Source organism: Odocoileus virginianus, chromosome 31 (assembly GCF_023699985.2).
Source record: "Odocoileus virginianus isolate 20LAN1187 ecotype Illinois chromosome 31, Ovbor_1.2, whole genome shotgun sequence".
Taxonomy (NCBI): Eukaryota; Metazoa; Chordata; class Mammalia; order Artiodactyla; family Cervidae; genus Odocoileus; species Odocoileus virginianus.
In genome coordinates, this window is record NC_069704.1 from 26,253,087 (window position 1) to 26,271,791 (window position 18,705).

At 42.9% G+C, this 18,705-nt stretch overlaps 1 protein-coding gene across 3 annotated transcripts in view; it reads right to left on the reverse strand.

The window, feature by feature from the left end:
• FAM120A (family with sequence similarity 120 member A) overlaps positions 1 to 18,705 on the reverse strand; it is a 115,536-nt gene that overhangs the window by 58,102 nt on the left and 38,729 nt on the right. For all 3 annotated transcript variants that reach the window (XM_070459435.1, XM_020905481.2, XM_020905484.2), the window contains exons 4-5: positions 14,162 to 14,290; positions 13,311 to 13,407 (exon numbers count right to left, since the gene is read on the reverse strand). In XM_070459435.1, coding sequence (XP_070315536.1) covers positions 13,311 to 13,407; positions 14,162 to 14,290 — 226 coding nt within the window. The remainder of the gene's footprint in view (positions 1 to 13,310; positions 13,408 to 14,161; positions 14,291 to 18,705) is intronic.

The following is an 18,705-nucleotide window of genomic DNA, read 5'->3' on the forward strand; positions in this document are numbered from 1 at the left end:
CGTCTTTCTCAAAACTGACACCAGTGCACTGAGCGGAGATTACCACCACCAGGTTCTCATTCTCTTCCTTTCACAAATGCTTACTAACAGAGGTAGACTTCTGTTCAAGTATGCAGCATGCAGACAGATGAAAGGAGAAAAAAGTGTTCGATTACTACATGAAAAATATCTTAATTAAAACATATGTAAATATTAAACACTTGAGAATAAGAGAAAGAAAGCAGGCATTGCAGCCCTTTCAATTGTTCTTAGTTAGCCATGAACTCTCACTCATGAGACACGTTGTGTAGTATCCACTCTCCTGAATTACTCACTGTGCCTGTATGAAGCTAACCAGTTTTTCTCTAGAAAGTAAGATTTATTCATCTATTACTAGGCATGTTACTGTGATGTTGTTACATTAAGTAAACAACAGTAACAAAGTAATACTCTAAAAATACTTGAGATGGGTGCTGACACATAATTTTCAAGTGTTACACAAAAAACATAGCTTTGAAAAATTAAAGATGAAATAAATCAGTATATTCCCTACCACCAACTAGCTTTCAGTGCCTATAAAAAACAATGCAAAATTTTCGAACTATGGTAACCATTTTGACACATTTACTCAATACCAATATTCTACAGAAGTTAAGGCACAAAGTTACACGAAGGAGAATTTTACATAATTTGTTTTCATCTCTGGGCTTCCCTGGTGGCTCAGACTGTAAAGAATCCACTTGCAATGCAGGAGACCTGGGTTCCATCCCTGTGGTTTGGGAAGATCCCCTGGAGAAGGAAATGGCAACCCAATCCAGGATTTTTGCCTGGAGAATCCCATGGACAAGAGGAGTCTAATGGGCTACAGTCCATGGGGTCACAAAGAGTCAGACATGACTGAGCAACTAACACCTCTCCCAAATGAATAACTTCTAAAGACAAGTTTGGGTAGGGGACAGTGGGAACCAATAGGACACTGGTGTGGCCTATGAAGCCTGTTAGCTCTGGCTGGACTGAAGACCAGGTGTGCGGGCTCAGCCAAGGGAGTCATGGGGCTTTCTGGGAAGGGGCAACAGAAGTCGTCCTGGGCTTTTAGAAGACTGAACTTATTTTCCAGTGAGTACCAATTCCCAAGAGCTCAGAGCTGGGGCAGCTGATGCCAGCCTAGAGCATCAGCTGGCAAGACCACACAGTTAAAAGTCAGAGGTCACCGTTCAGGAGAGAAGCCCCCACAATGGAAGATTAAGTATGGGGCCAAGAAAAGTAAGATCATGAATAAAGAAGTAGGTACCTGAAAGAATTATAAGCAATGAGAAACAACCTGGGGAAGCACATTTCAGGTCAACATAAATATAAAGACTTTTCTGAGAACTGGAGCAGCTCACCAATGACGGCACTGTTTTGGGTGCTTAACCCTTAGCAACATTCCATAATTGGAAGGTAGCCAGGTGCTTACAAAGAATCCCTGGCTATCCAAATTTCTTCTGCCCCTGAGTTTAAACAGCATGTGCACGAACTCAAAGGATACAGCATGATTCAAATCCACGTGTTAACTGAGTCTTACAGAGCAGTGACAAGTTTATCCCAAATTTCACTCAAATCTATTAAATTCCTGGGTTCACTTAATCAGGTTTGAATCGCAGGCATTGAAGAGCATAAGAAAAGAACTCTTAAATCTCATCTAGCCACCTACACAGTTAATGGTAAATCAAGACAAAGTAGTTTCTGTCCATCTGTGAATTCTAAAGAGCACAACCTCAAAGAAAAGTCTAAAGACCTTTATTCAGAAGTCACTGATAAACTGAACTGTCAGTCCCCTTCTGTCACTGAATACTAAGAAGCTACCAACAGACCCGATGACAAGCTGTGTCCACCTCAGGAAGATACCCTTGCAGTCTTTTAAACCAGACAACAAGTAAAAGGAGACGTATTTTCAGTTCTTCCAAAATGATTTAATTTTCAGGGTTTTTTTTTAATGACCTTTAAAAAAACCACAAGACCAGACAGCCTATAGCACTTCATACCACATCCACTGAAATAAACTCACTAAGAACTGAATGAAAGGTCACAGGAATGGACTGAGAGACTCTCATGACCTGCATGAGAATTAACGAGAAAGGAGGAGAAAGAATAAATGGACTTTCTATTTAACATGAAAACTTCCTAGCTTCTCTCTGGCAGTATCTATTCTGCCAGACCCCTGGGGGCTTGACATCAATGCCATCTGCATTAGCTTTAAAAAGATAAAAACTGAAAAAGATGAGCATGCACACATCTCAAAAAAAGGGGGGGGGGGCAAATACAGAATGGCTGGTACAATACAGCATTTAATTAACAATCAAAACACTATGATTTATTATTTCATATATGAGGTAAAGAAATATAAAAACCTTAAGAGGGGGACAGACATGACTTTTAGAAAAGCCTAATGTATGTCTTTGAAGACATCTGTTCCACCTATTTAGTGGGTACCCTAATGCTCGTGATACTATCCTCTGTATTTTTCAGTTACATTTAAAGCTTTTCATGGTAAGAAAATTTAAGCAAAAATACTGGAAAAAGTGGGCTTAGTAAACAAAGTTTTAAAGAACGAATATTATATAACTTTTTTAAAGAATGTCAAATTTCAAGAACTTATTACTGAAGTATAGCAACAGTACAATGTCAAATACTTGGTGACAATAAAAAAATGTTTAAATGATCACTGTAACAGTAAAAAACAAAAAAAAACTTAATATTCTATATGATAACCACAGGACATGGTTAAGTAGATTACAGTGCATCTGTGAAACATTAGACGAGCTTTAAAAATAGTAAGGCAGAAAAAAAAAAACCTACTACGAAAGCAAACCTTTGTGAAGTCACAACGAAGTCCCAAAGGTACACTGTTGGGTGGGAACAAGGCAGGTTGCCTTACATGGATCCTGTGGCCTGGCTGCAGCCAGCGCTTGCGGCAGGAGACCCTGCGTCGTGAGCCTGGGTGCACGGGCAATGGCAGCAGGTGGCTGAGGTCCTCAGGGCAATGTCACCTGGCGCACAGTGACAGCTGGGGAGCAATGCCATCACCCTCTGCTCTGGTCAGGTCACACCATGGACTCTGCACAGCTACTGTGTCCCACAGTGGACCTGAACGGGCAGCCCTGGGTCCTGGAGACCTCACAGCCTCTTCTCATCGGCCAAGGAAGCCCAGCAGGTACCGTATCTTTCTTCACAGACTGTCTTCATGTTCAGGGGGGACATTACCTGGCCATTCCCTCCCATGCTGAGAATGCATGTTGTCGGGGAGGTAGAGTCATATTTTCAAAAAGCACCGTGCAGACTGCATATTCACAGGAAGCCACCTTCTCAAGACAACAGAAAGTCATGCTTTCCAGCAAAGTCATGGTCCAGAATGACAGCCCACTGAATGGTTCTTATTTTTCCCTTATACTAGAACTCGCATCTTTCTGAGCCCCAATCCCCAGAGCTGGGGTCCAGGAGCACCAACTACAGTGTCTAATTATTCCTGTTAAGACAGGAGGCATTTATGTTCTCCTGTAGATGGGTCACCAGTGGTTGGAACTGAAGTTTGCCATTCAGCATTTTGTAAATCAGAATCCTCTGACCCAGTCTGGAAGAATGTGGCCAGCCTTGAGGGCATGTCAGGACACAGGCTGGTGCAGGCCCCTGACCTGGGCAAGCCTATCCAGATACAATGCCCATGGGGCCTCTCTACCAGCACCTACGAAGTATCTATAGCCAGAGGTCCTTTCTTTGTCATCACTATATAGAATGTGTTCTTTGCTTTAGTGGTGACAGCTCCTATTTCAATATGGTTCTCTTTGCACAATTCTCTATTATTTGCACATGCACTGCTGCCCTGACGGATCCCTTGATCCCCACCAGATGCCTACATCTGTGCTCCAAGCGGCCTGGGGCCACGATCACCTCCCAACTTCACAGCCCCCCTCACAGATTTCATCATCCACCTAAAAGGTTAAGTATGCTCAAACCTCCCTCCCATTTCAAGTCCTATCGTTTATGGAAACACTTCAGGTAGATTTGCGGGACTGGTGCTGGCCATCTATCCTACCTCTTCCATATTTTACAGTACAGAAGAAGGTGCAAAGCTAAAACACTATTTTTCCTAGGATCCCTCACACCGTGCTGAGAACCAGGCAGCCACATGCACCTGCACGGGGTCTGGGAGCTCTGAGTGCCGCAGGCACCTCCTCCTCCCCTCTTCTGACAACTGTTCCTGCCGCAACTTCTCTGGCTGTTACACTGCTCTCCCTGTGTCCCCACCTCCACCCCCCTTCCTCGACCTGAGGCACATGATCTCAAGACCTCCCTACAGAGTGCCCTCCACAAAAAATCTCCCCAAGGAATCCCACCCATTTCCATGGCTCTAATTAGTACTCAGGGCACAGACACAATAAAGAAAAGCAAGGAGACATTAATACAAAATTCACGGTGCTGGAGTGCAGGGGAATGTGCCCAGGGAGAGACAAGGATAGGACTCTGATACTAGCGATACTCCACTGATGTCTGTTTTATTTACTGTACAAATATACTGTGTGTATGATAGTTTCAAAATAATCTTAAGTTTTTACAGTGAAAAAGCCTTCAGCGAGCTTTCATGGTCCAAAGAGTAAGTCTAAAGTCTAAGGTCCTACATGGTCACTGCACTCCAGCCCGAGAAGCATCACCTACTACTCCTTCCCTTGCTTTCCTGTGTTCCAACCATATTCTTGTTTCTTCTACATCCTGTCCTCCACCTCAGAACCTTTACACATTCTGTCTCCTCTGTATGTATTCTTCCTCTCTATTGTAGTAAAAGGCGAAAGATTTATACCATCTGAAGAGAAACCAGAGTATTCTTCCTCTCTATTGTAATCTTGCTAAATTCCTACTTTACACTCAAACCTCACCTAAACATTAATTTAATTGAACAGAACCAAACACCGGTTCAATCAAGTATTGTTTTAACCAGGCTGGTATTCCTTGACTGTCTCGTTACATTCCTGTATGATTCCTCATCTCAATCATCTAAAAGGACAACAATGACATCTGTCCTGTCTACTACCTTGTTCAACACTCAGCACAGTGCCTGGTAGTAAGTAAACATATCAAAGAGCTAATCTACTCTTTTTAAAAAAATTAATAGACTATTTTTTGAGGAGTTATACTTTATAGAAAACATAAGCAAAGTACAAACCTTGCATACTGATGATCCAATATTGATACATTCAGTTCAGTTCAGTCGCTCAGTCATGTCCAACGCTTTGCAAGCCCATGAACCCCAGCACACCAGGCCTCCCTGTCCATCACCAACTACTGGAGTCCACCCAAACCCATGTCCATTGAGTCGATGATTCCATCCAACCATCTCATTCTCTGTCGTCCCCTTCTCCTCTTGCCCTCAGTCCTTCCCAGCATCAGGGTCTTTTCCAGTGAGTCAACTCTTCACATGAGGTGGCCAAAGTATTAGAGTTTCAGCTTCAACATCAGTCCTTCCAACGAACACCCAGGACTGATCTCTTTTAGGATGGACTGGTTGGATCTCCTTGCAGTCCAAGGGACTCTCAAGAGTCTTCTCCAACACCACAGTTCAAAAGCATCAATTCTTCGGTGCTCAGCTTTCTTTATAGTCCAACTCTCACATCCATACGTGACTACTGGAAAAACCACAGCCTTGACTAAATGGACCTTTGTTGTCAAAGTAATGTTTCTGCTTTTTAATATGCTGTCTAGGTTGGTCATAACTTTTCTTCCAAGGAGCAAGCATCTTTTAATTTCATGGCTGCAGTCACCATCTGCAGTGATTTTGGAGCCCAAGAAAATAAAGTCTGTCACTGTTTCCACTGTTTCCCCATCTATTTGCCATGAAGTGATGGGACCAGATGCCATGATCATAGTTTTCTGTATGTTGAGCTTTAAGCCAACTTTTTCACTCTCCTCTTTCACTTCCACCAAGAGGCTCTTTAGTTCTTCTTTGCTTTTCTGCCATAAGGGTGATGTCATGTGCATATCTGAGGTTGATATTTCTCCCAGCAATCTTGATTCCAGCTTGTGCTTCCTCCAGCCCAGCGTTTCTCATGATGTACTCTGCATAGAAGTTAAAAAAGCAGGGTGACAATATACAGCCTTGACGTCCTCCTTTTCCTATTTGGAACCAGTCTGTTGTTCAATGTCCAGTTCTAACTGTTGCTTCCTGACCTGCATACAGATTTCTCGGGAGGCAGGTCAGGTGGTCTGGTATTCCCACCTCTTGAAGAATTTTCCAGTTTGTTGCGATCCACACAGTCAAAGGCTTTGGCATAGTCAATAAAGCAGAAATAGATGTTTTTCTGGAACTCTTGTGCTTTTTCAATGATCCAACAGATGTTGGCAATTTGATCTTTGGTTCCTCTGCCTTTTCTAAATCCAGCTTGACCATCTGGAAGTTCACGGTTCATGTACTGTTGAAGCCTGGCTTAGATACATTACTATTAACTAAAGTCTATAGTTCACATTAAGATTTCCTCTTTGTGGTGTGCATTCTGTGGGTTTGGACAAATTTACAATGACATAACTAAAGCATTACATTTTCACTGCTCTAAATACTCAATGCTTTGCCTATTCACTCCTCTCTCACCCTCCAACCCTGGGACCCCTGACTATCTTACTGTGTCCATAGCTTTGTCTTTCCCAGAATGTCACAGTTGGAATCAAACAGTATATAGCCTTTCAGATTAGCTTCTTTCAATGTATATTTAAGGTTTTTCCATGTCTTTTCATGGCTAAATAGCCAATCTCTTTTCAGCACTAGATAATAATAGCCCATTGTCTGGATATAGCAGTTTATTTATCCATTCACCTAGTTAAGGATATCCTAGTTACTTCCATGTCTTGGCAACTATGAATAAAGCTGCTATAAACATTCACGTGCAGGTTTCTGTGTGAACATCAGTATTCAGCTCCTTTGGGTAAATACCACGCAGCAGGATTACTGGATCTTATGGTAAGAGTATGTTCGGGTTTGTAAGAAACTGCCAGCATGTCTTCAGTGGCTTTACCTTCATATTGTAATCCTACCAGCTAGGAGTGAGGATCTCTGTGTCCCACCACCTCACCAGCATTTGGTGGTGACAGTGTGTGGACTGTGGCTATTCTACTAGGTGTGCAGGGATAGCGCATCTGTTTTTCACTGAGGAAGGCCAAGAGGACACGCTGCATGCTTTTGCTGATGCAGTGGGCCTCTGTATCATTTGCATGGCTTTTCACAAATAGACAAGGATTGGCTCATGCCTACAGAATCCATATGCACGGACTTGAGGTGGCCTCCAACATCTCTGTTATTTGTTATTCTTTAATTCTGCCAATGATTCTGGAGCACAGCTAAGGTTTAAGAACTACTTATTCAATCAGGGAGCCAGATACTACTGACAACTCAATTTTGACACATGTTATTTGTGCTTACATTTAGACTGAGGTTCTCTGGAGATGGTGGACGTTCAATGCAATGATGGAAAGGGGAAAAATATACTCATCTCTAGATCCCCAATTCCCAACACAGTGTTTCTGATACAGTAAATGCTTAAAAATTAATATTAATCTCACCTGCAACTTACTTAAAAAATCTACCTAATAGATATAATTCATAAATATATAGAATAAATACAGACAGATATTATATATATCCATTATTATATATATTCTTAATCTATAATATATAATTTCTGGGAGTCCTCAGTATAAATACAGTATGGACTGGAAAAAGAAACGGACTATATATCACGCAGACGAGGCCTCCCAGCAATGGGACAGGGAGCATGTTCACTTCCTTCTATAAATTCCACACAATCCAGTATGGAGGTCTGAGGTTTTTTTCCTCAATCCTGCAGAAAACTACCTAGACTCAGAAGGAAAAGCATGTAAGACTCAGCAGTCACCTCCCAATGCCAGTCCACATGGATCTGGCCAGGAAGGTTTTTCTTTTGAAAATACAGAATCCTGAAGCCAAGTAAGATTCTGAAAACTATTCTGTGGTAGAACCTAAAATTCTAGCCAGATTAAGAACTTGGGGTAAAATCAACTCTCCCCATTTTTATTCTCAGTATTCATTCTCCTGAGCTTCTACAATGGTTCTGTAAGATTTTTTCCCAAAATTCTACACATATTCCAGTTTCTAAAATGATTAATAGAGACAGCTTCTAATGAACAGGGAAGTTATGTTCTGCTATTGGTTGTTTGAAATTCTGAATGTGTTTTCTTATAGAATGACATAACGAACTATGATTTGAAAAGACCACTTATGATCAACCTACTGCTTTTAGGAATATTTTCTGTGGAAAATATGTCTTAGGTGCTCATGTGGCATGCCAAGAAAGTATTTCCCTAACTCAAGAAAGAATTTCCCTAACTCTTCAAGGCTTCTGATTGCCATTTCAGTTATCACTCTTCATTTAGAGGATCCCTGCAAGGAAAAAGAAAAGCAAGAAGGGAAAATGGCTTTTGCCTTCTGAGGAGGCTTTACAAATAGCTGAAGACAGAAGTGAAAAGCAAGGGAGAAAGGGAAAGGTACATCCACCTGAACGCGGAGTTCCAAAGAATAGCAAGGAGAGACAAGAAGGCCTTCTTCAATGAATAGTGCATAAAAATAGAGGAAAACAACAGAGGAGGAAAGATGAGAAATCTCTTCAGGAAAACTGGAAATATCAAGGGAACATTTTGCCCAAAGATGGGCACAATAAAGGACAGAAATGGTAGAGACCTAGTAGATGCTGAAGAGATCAAGAAGAGACGAAAGGAATACATGGAAGAACTGTACAAAAAAAAGATCTTAATGAACTGAATAACTATGATGGTGTGGTCTGTCACCCACAGCCAGACATTCTGGAGTGTGAAGTTAAGTGGGTCTTAGGAAGCACTGCTGTCAATAAAGCTAATGGATGTGATGGAATTCCAGTAGAGCTATTCAACACCCTGAAGGATGATGCTATCAACATGTTGCACTCGATATGTCAGCAAATCTGGAAGACCCAGCAGTGACCACAGGACTGGAAAAGGTCAATCCTCATCCCAATTCCCAAGAAGCATAGTACTAATGTTCAAACCATCAGACAACTGCACTCATCTCCCATGCTAGTAAAGTGAAGGTGAAAGTCACTCAGTCCTGTTCGACTCTTTGCGACCCCATGAACTATACAGTTCATGAAATTCTGGGGTGGGTAGCCTTTCCCTTCTCCAGGGGATCTTTCCAACCCAGGTCTCCTGCATTGCAGGTGGATTCTTTACCAGTTAAGCCCCCAGGGAAGTCCCATGATAGTGAGGTCATGCTTAAAATCTTGCATGCTAGGCTTTAGCATTACACAAACAATGAACTTTCAGATGTCCAAGCTGGGTTTAAAAAAGACAGAGGAACCAGAGATCAAAGTGTCAACATCCGCTGTATCACAGAAAAAGCAAGGGATCACCAGAAAGGCATCTACCTAAAGCCTTTGACTGTGTAGATCATAACAAACTGGAAAACTCTTAAAGAGATGGGAATACCAGACCATCTTACCTGTCTCCTGAGAAACCTGTATGTGGGTCAAGAAGCAAGTTAAAATTCTTTACGGAACAAACTGATTGGTTCATGGTTGAGAAAGGAGTACGACAGGGCTGCCTGCTGTCACTCTGCTTATTTAACCTATACGCTGTGCACATCATGAGAAATGCCGGGCTGTATGAGTTACAAGCTGGAATCAAGATAGGCAGGAGAAACACCAACAACCTCAGATATGCGGATGACACCACTCTAACGACAGAAAGCAAAATGGAACTAAAGACTCTCTTGTGAAGAAGAAGGAGGAGAGTGAAAAAGCCAGCTTAAAACTAAATTTTTAAAAAACTAAGATCCCGGCCCCATTACTTCATGGCAAATAGAAGGGTAAAAGGTCAAAGTAGTGACAGATTTCCTGTTTGTGGGCTCTAAAATCACTGCAGATGGTGACTGCAGCCATGAAACCAGAAGACGACCACTTCTTGGCAGGAAAGCTATGACAAAACTAGACAGTGTGTTGAAAGCAAGGACATCACTTTGCCAACACAGTTCCATAGTCAAGATTATGGTCTTTCCAGTGGTCATGTATGATTGTGAGAGCTGGACCATAAAGAAGGAAGAGCACCAAAGAATTGATGCCTTCAAACTGTGGTCCTGGAGAAGACTCTTGAGAGTCTCCTGGACAGCAAAGAGATCAAACCACTCAATCTTAAGGGAAATCAACCCTGAAAACTCATTCGAAGGACTGATGCTGAAGCTGAAGCTCTAGGATTCTGGCCACCTGGTACAAATAGCCGACTCACTGGAAAAGTTCCTGATGCTGGGAAAGATTGAGGGCAGAAGGAAGAGAAGGCATCAGAGGATGAGATAGCTGGATGGTATCACCGATGCAATGGACATGAACTTAGGTAAACTTCAGGAGATGGTGAAGAACAGGGAGGCCTGGCGTGCTACAGACCATGGGGTTGCAAAGAGTCAGTGATTAAACAACAACAACAGCACATGTAGACAAAAATCAGTGAGCACTATTTCCAGATACTTTTGTTTCTTTATACTTAACCAGAAAAAAAAAAAATAGGAGTGATTTTTACATTATCCGATTCTGCTGGTTCTGCTTGAAATAAACCTTCCTTCCCAATCTTGCCTCACCCTCTCTCAAGGTCAGTATAGGGTCATACACTGAACTCTACACTGCCCCAAACTATCTGTGCCTGTGCCTTGTGAAGTCCCTTGCTGTACAATTAAGATTACTGCAATAGTCAGAAGCAAAAGGAAATGCTTTATAGAAGGATGTTGTAGGTGGTTATCACCTACATTAACCTGCTTGAGAACATCACTCTAAATATCTCCAGTTCTTTACCAATTACACCACTGTTCTTCATAAACCACTGAGTGAAAGTGAAAGAGAATTTTAAGAGTATTAACTTCTTTTATAAAATACTTACCCCATAATGTCCTTTGATGATTTAATAAGAACAAGAAAGCACTTTATAGAACAGTAAATATTTTTAAGAAGCTCAAATTTAAACCTAATTTAAAACTCATCTTCCTCTTCAGAACATCTTTCAAACTGTTATCAGCTCAGGTAAATGCCAAATAGTAAGTCAATCTATCCTGTCTCTCTTCTTCTCCCACCTATTTTCCTTCTCTAATAAATGCTCTAATCCCAACTACACGTGCATGCTCAGTCACTTCAGTCGTATCCAATTCTGCATAACCCCATGTATTGTAGCCCGCCAGCCTCCTCTATCCGTTGGATTCTCCAGGCAAGAATACTGGAGTGGGTTGCCATTTCCTCCTCCAGGGGATATTTCCAACCCAGGGTCAAATCTGAGTTTCCTATATCTCTTGCCTTGGAGGCAGATTCTTTATCAAAATGAGCCACCTGGGAAGCCCAGTCCCAAGTATATTATAATAAATGTTTAAAGTACAACTGTCATATGAGGACTAGAACATCACTACAGATCTATGAGGCACCAAGTACGTCTTTGTGTTAACTTCTTTCAGGCTATCTGATCATTCAACATTCAGAGCTTTTGCCAGACATCCTTCCTACAAGAATAAAAATGACAGTATCTGCTTGTAACAAGCACTCATTAAAGCACTTTACCTATATTTGCCCTTTTAATATTAACATAAGTATCCCATTTTAATAATAAAACAGGAAAAACGAAGCTAGGAGGCAATGAAAAAGAGATGTCCACAACCTGGCATCAGTACCCCGGCTACTCACCAGTCTCAACAGCATCTATTCCCGTGCCAGCAGTAAAATGCAGCCACCGCAACCTGCCCCTGTTACATCTCACCTTCACTGAAGCGACACGTGGTATCGAGTTCCCCCACCCAGCGCTCCCTGTCTGCCTTTCCAAGAGTAACCTTAAGTTACATCTAATCATTTCACTTTCCTGATTCAGCAGCTCTTCATGGATTAAGTCATTTGGGCAAATATCTCCCCACTCTTGTAAAGGATGAAGGTGGCAGCTGAGATCCTGGGGTTGTCCATCCCTGGACCCCTGACATTCTTAGGGGTTGAGAGGGCGTGTTTGAGGAGATGTGCAGAAAATCACTTGACAGGATGGCCTAGTGGAGCCAAGAAAGGTGACAGTGAAGCCTGGACAACAGAAATGGGAATACCCTGGGCCCAGGAAGTCAGGGAGAGAGCTCCAGGTCCACAGCCAGTGCCGAGACCCCACAGCAGGAGCCAGTGTGGTACATTTCACCCAGGAAAGAAGGCAGGGCCTGGAGGATGAGGGGCAGAGGCCAGCAAGAGAAGGAGCTTAATGTGGGGGCAGGAAGCAGGTATGCAGCTGGGAGTTCGTTACAAGCATGAGAGGAACGGAATAGGCTGACTGACATTTTTAAACACTACTCTGACTGCTGAGAAGAAAAGAAACAGCTAGGGACAGGGGGGTGGGTATCCCATGATGGGGAACTGGGTCATCAGATGAAATGGCCTATACCCTCCTTGATCACACAGCATATTCACTTGTCCACAGTCACAATCCATATGCACTTGTTGCTACCCATGCACAGAGACTGCCATCAAAAGCCAGCACTTACCTCTATCTGTGTCGTCCCCCCCGCCCCCACCAACCACATACACCACACAGTCGCACTGTGCTTAAATGGATGAGTGCATACTATCATGCAAAGGACACTGTCAGGAACATTTTCAACCACAGAGTTAATATGAAATCAGTTAAAAGTCTCATTGATATAAAATGATATAAAATAAGCACAACTGCAGCAACAGTTGGCAGGATGATTTCTCACAGCTTTACTGATCTGAAACCTAAAAAATGCAATCTGACTTAGGAAGGAGGTTGGCACTTAGGGTTAGTGCTTTACAACCTCCCATGAGATATTTACTATCAAGCAGCCTTCAGGCAGTTTACAATTGTTTTTAATTCCCCAATTTCAACTCTCTGAGAGAAATCTGATCTTTTGCCCAAAAAGACAACAAAGAGGAGACATCAATCCACTGCGCTGAAGGCACCTAAAGATGGGGTGGGTCTTCTGTGTCCCTGGTGCACTCTATAAGACCACACCTCACAGACACAGATTTACGCATCACCATTACTGCTAGCCTTGGTCCTTATGGCTGCCTCCTTTTCTCTTCCAGTCTTTTAAGTCTCAAAAGTTTTCTCTTGCTTTTCAGCACTTCCAGGAATTACTACTGAGTCTGCCCAGGAAGTTCTGCTAGTACTTATTTGTATAACGATAGAAATCTTATTTCAAAACAATAAACTCACAAGATTATTGGCTGAATATTTAAAACTCTTTGATTACTGCATGGTTAGCATCACAGAGGCCTCGAATTACTTACCTAGGTAATGTGGTGGGTGAAATGCCATAGGCTTGCTAGTCGCTGAATAATAGCCAATTGCTCTCTTAAATCGAATAACTTTGTCATCTGTTCTAGACTGAAACAAATGCAGGAAAACCTTTGTAAATTAGTATGCCACTGGTCATCTGTATATTAATATAATTCAACACATGTATAAGTCTGTAGCCTTTAAAGCTAGAGGAGAGTTTAGAATAAACATTAAAACCTTTAAGGAAAATCAACAGATTATCATTAAAGAAACAAATCAAACATTAATTCTCTTATTAGAACACTGTACTTATCAGAGTCTGACATGGCAGTCAGGAGACCTGAGTTCTGGGATGCAGTCCTCCAACTTTTCCTTGGCAAGGTCTCTGACGCTACCTGCAAAGGTTTTACTTTCCATCTCTAGCAAAGTGGAGGTACAATATTAGCTCTTCAGAGACCAAACAGGAAGTCACACAAACTTCATTGCTTCTATCAAAGTCCAACCTCCCTTGAATTTCTTACTTTTCAAAAAAGGAAGAAGAAATCCCTGACCATCACCTGGAGGGATGGACAAACCAGATCCACAATTCTGTCTCCCATTTGATCCGTCTGTCTTAGTAGAAATCCCACTGAATTACGATGGAGGATCTAGGAGCAGCAGAGGCCTTACTATTTGTCTGCCTCTGTGCAGGCCGGAGGGGAGGCTGGAGAAGCAGCTAGGTGAGGGGCCAGCCATCCTGGCGGACACCGAGGCCTGACAGCTGGAAGCACTCCTGGGCATGGCTGGTGTGTGCCTCTCAAGACCCTTCCAAATTCAGCACACACCAGAGCACGAAGCACTACCCAAGAGCTTGCATTTCTACCTGAGAATGCTGGAAAACATCTTTAGCTATGGCATCCAAGTCCGAGGTATCCTGGATGTTGCGGACATAGTCAGCCACAGCCTTGATCACCACATCGCACGGTGGCAAGACCAGCTGGTGGGCCCGGACCTAAGGAAAAAGCACATATGTCAATACACTAATTCCAAACACAGGGCCCAGAAACTACAGGTAATGCTTTCCTTAGAAGGGCCTGCTTATTATCAATTTGTAAGTTCTTGTCCCTAAGACTTTGAAAGTCTAAGGGTTAAGCCCTGGATCTCCCTTTCAATTTTTGAAATACAACTCAGCGGCTTCAACCTGACTATGTTAAAAAGCATCTGACAGCCTTCCATCACTTCAGAGATGTCTGCAGCCTGCTCATGTGAGCACAGCAGAAGGCTATGCAGCCCCAAGCTCCGGAGTCCACTAAAAGAGCCAAGGTCAACTCGGAATGGATGGAAAACAGTATCCCTGAGTGCTGAGGGACACATCTGGTGAAAGACACACGGAATAAAGTGTAGGAATATTTTACACTTGACACCAGGAAATGGTAAGTAAGGAAATTTTTTTAAAAAAAGGTTTCTTTTGGACTTTTTCACGAAAACTAAAAAAAAAAAAAAAAAAACCCTGTGAAGAAAGAAAGATACCTTGATTTAGCAAAATTAAGGTATGCCCATATTCTTTGAAACGAAGATGAATCACATACGAACTTTGTTTATAAAATTTTTAATTTAATGATTATATAAAATGATGTTTTATGTCCTGTTTAGTCACAAAGATCAAGATAAATAAGATGGCAAAAACTTCTAAAGGCCAATGTGGTTTCAGAGCTGTGCACTCCTGCCCACCACACCTATAAATGTGGTACGTTACACAGCAGGAGGGAAGAGGTGGGCAGACTGCTAACCTCAGGCCAGGCTGTTACCCTGGATGATGCAGATGGGTCCAATGTCATCACAGATCCTCTAACGTAGAAAGGAAGGCAGAGGAGCAGGTTTCATACATGGGGGAGCGCAGGACCCTATTGGCCATTGACAGCTTTGATGATGGAAGACAGGCCATGAGCCACAGAATACAGCACCTACGGAAGCTAAAAAGGCAGGAAACACTCTCCCTGGAGCCTCCAGAAGAAACACGGCCCTCTCACACCTTGCTTTTAGCCCAGTGAGACCCACTTTGGTTGTGATCTCTGTAAGATTATTAACTTTGTGATGTTTTAAGACACCAAACATAAATAATAGAGGAAAAAATGAAAGAAAAAACAAAAGAAGAAAATCAGAGAAACTCAACATAAACAGAATGGAAGAAACTCTGGAAAAATAAGATACTTACACTATTACAGTATCACACAAATTTTCAAACACACAAGAGTATATTCAATTTCGTTTTGGAAAAGCAATCTTTTTTTTAAAACAATGTTTTCCATGTTTGAAAAATGTTAGCTGCTCTGTCTCCTAGAGGGTTTGTCTCCTTGTTCTGGTCAGTGTTTGATAAAGGTCAATCCCATCATAATGAACTCCAGGGAACTAGTAAGATGTCCATGGCTACAGATCACAAGCACATTCCTAGAAACCCAATTACCCCTCTATAGAATGAAAAACTATTGACATACACATGCTCCACGGTGAAGAGGTCCCTGGAACAGCACAGTCCAGTCAGTCTGGGAGAAATGGAAGCTTTGTCCACTCTCTGTCTTTCGGGGTGTTTAACAGCCCCACAGCAGGGCAGGGAGGAGGGCCAGCTGCTGGCAGCCCCAGGAATGAGAAGCCAGAGGAGAAACCCTGAGCCCTCCTACCATCAACATTTCACTCCCAGTGAGCACACACTTCAGGGAAGGGAACAGCCTGAAATGGCCACCAGACTTGAGGCCCCTGGACACCCCTTCTCTGGGCCTCAACCTTCTGCCTCTGACTACAGTTCGAGGCTAATTGGCCTCAGAACACCCCTCGGCAGTCTGAAAGGCTATGGTGACCTCATTATGCTGCACAGAGTACTGGAAAAGCCAGCCATTGCAGAAAGAGTTTATATAGAGAACAAATGACAACATGGTGAGAACAAGAGTTTATTAGAAATGAAAATGTCCACAATGTGAAAAGGGCTTTTCTCCAGGAGTTGAGAGCTAACGGGGTGGTGCAGGCAGCCTCTCCCAGGGGATGCACAACAGACTGGGCAGCCACACACTGCCCCATCCCACCTCAAATGAAAAGGTCAGTCTGTCGCTTTTGCTCCTATGGATCTCCCTGTCTTCTCTACTCCTACCTTCTACAACACTAAGGCCATAAAATCTTTGAAGTAAACAGATCCTGTCATTAGAGGGCCCCTGAATCCTTCTGAGTGGCTAATTTAACACCACTGTCAACTATATCCTTTATAATTTCCATGGCCCAGACTCTTCCCTCACACCTCACCCCCTCCTCGTTCCCCCAGCTTCATTCCCAATCCAGCCTTCCAAATCTAGCTCAGGGTGAGCAGCCACATCTTCCTCTGAGACTGTAGGCGCTACTGCTCCCAAACCATCTCTTAACTGCTTTTTAAACGAAACTCAGTATGAACACAACTTGCACATAATATCATTGCTGAAGCAGAAGAACCTGACCCACTTCACTGCCATTTGGAAAACAGCAACATGGAGATGATTCTGGCAATTCTGCCAAATTTTGGCAATTTTCAGGAAGAAAACTAGAAACCTGATTTGATCAACGTTCACTTGTGAGTAAGGCATGATTCTAGAAACAAGAATATGGAGCAGCTCCCCAGTACTCGACTTCAAGAAGCTCACACTCTTGTTGGAGAAAAAAATGCTGACCAAACTCCAAAAGAGACCTCAGAGGACAGCCTGGAGGAAAATCATGGCCCAGCTGAGGAGGTAAAAAGGTTTCTGCATCCTCTGTGATTCTCAAAGCATAGCCCTGAGATCCAATTGAGTGTAGCCTTGGCACCTCCAGACCAATGAAAAGAGTTATGTGAGGGGGCTAAGGCAGTTTGTTGTAATAAGCCTTCTAACCATTGCATCACTGAACACACCCTGAAGCCTAGTAGTTTCTAGAAGAGTCAACAGTAAGGAAAACATTTAAACACTATAATCATAGGTAACTACCAGTGGCTATGCCTTGAGATTCTTGAAAAGTTATGACATGAATCAATATCTTGTACATGCGTGCATGCTAGGTCGCTTCAGTCATGTCCAACTCTTTGCAATCCTACGGACCAGAGCCCACCAGGCTTCTCTGTCCATGGGCTTCTCCAGGCAAAAACACTGGAGTGGATGACATGCTCTCCTCTACAGAATCTTCCTGACCAAAGGATCGAACCCACATCTCTTTCGTGTCCTGCATTGGCAGGCAGGTTCTTTACCATTAGCGCCATCAAGCTTGAAAAGGATGTTAAAACGCAATTAATCACACACAATGCTAAATGAGACCTCTGCACATGGAAACAGTTATGCAGACATACCGAAGACTTCAACAGATTTGAATTTAAAGCGTTAACTGTAAACAAAGAAAAGTTCCATCACATGTTGTGAGCAAGGGTCCCCAGAGGTTCTGATGGAAAGGAGGGCAGGCTTGGGCTCCCTCCTGCAGAAATGTCTGCATCCAGCTGGGGCTGCAAGGTCCTGTGACTGATTTCCTCTAGACTGTATGCCACACTGCTCTCGGCAGGCATCGCTTCATTTAATCCACAAAACAATGCTGTGAGGTGCACTCTTAAATGTACTTCCCATTTGACAGAAGCTCATTAAGGCACCCATAGGAGCCAACAAGGTGAGTAGCTGGGCCTCTACCCGACCCGCAGACTGCACACTTGACCACCACACATGGCCTAGTCGTCTTCTAAATTATGCCTCTTTTAACATTAAATGTCCTTTTCTGTAAAATGATGGTCGATAGCGAGCTCCTTATTCTTCTAACATTCTTATTTAGAAAAATTAGAAGTTGGCAACACAACAGTAGCCCTCCCAACTTTTTTTCCCCCCAAGAGATCTATGAAATCCAAACTCCTGTTGTTGATGAAAGGAGCTACAGAAAGACTGTCAACAGGGGAGGTATGAGATCAGGCCTGGTGTCAGACATGTAGAGGATGGGCATGAAGGCAAAAGAACAAAGGAGGGAACATTAGCAGCTCCTGCTCAAACTCAAGCAACAACACCACAGGTGGTAGAGAAGGCTAGGATGAGCAAGTTGTGAAAGGTCAGATGAGTTAAACCCAGCGAGAGGAAGAATCAAATATAACTCCCAATTTCTAACCAGATGACGACAGGGACAGTGGTATCACTAGCTGAGAAACATAACACAGGAAGACAAAACCATTTAGGCAGGGTGATGACATTTTTAGAGACATCAAATTTGGCGCACAGGTGGAATGCCCAAGTGGAAATGACTTAGTGGATGGTAGGATACACCCTGCAGTTCAAGGAAGGGGTCTCACTGGAAGAAGCACACTGGAGAATCATCAATACAGAGATGGTACTTATAACCTTAAAGGCAAATGAGACATGCCAGAAAGAGTGAGGATCACAGCAAGGTACAGATGGACCCTAGGGAATG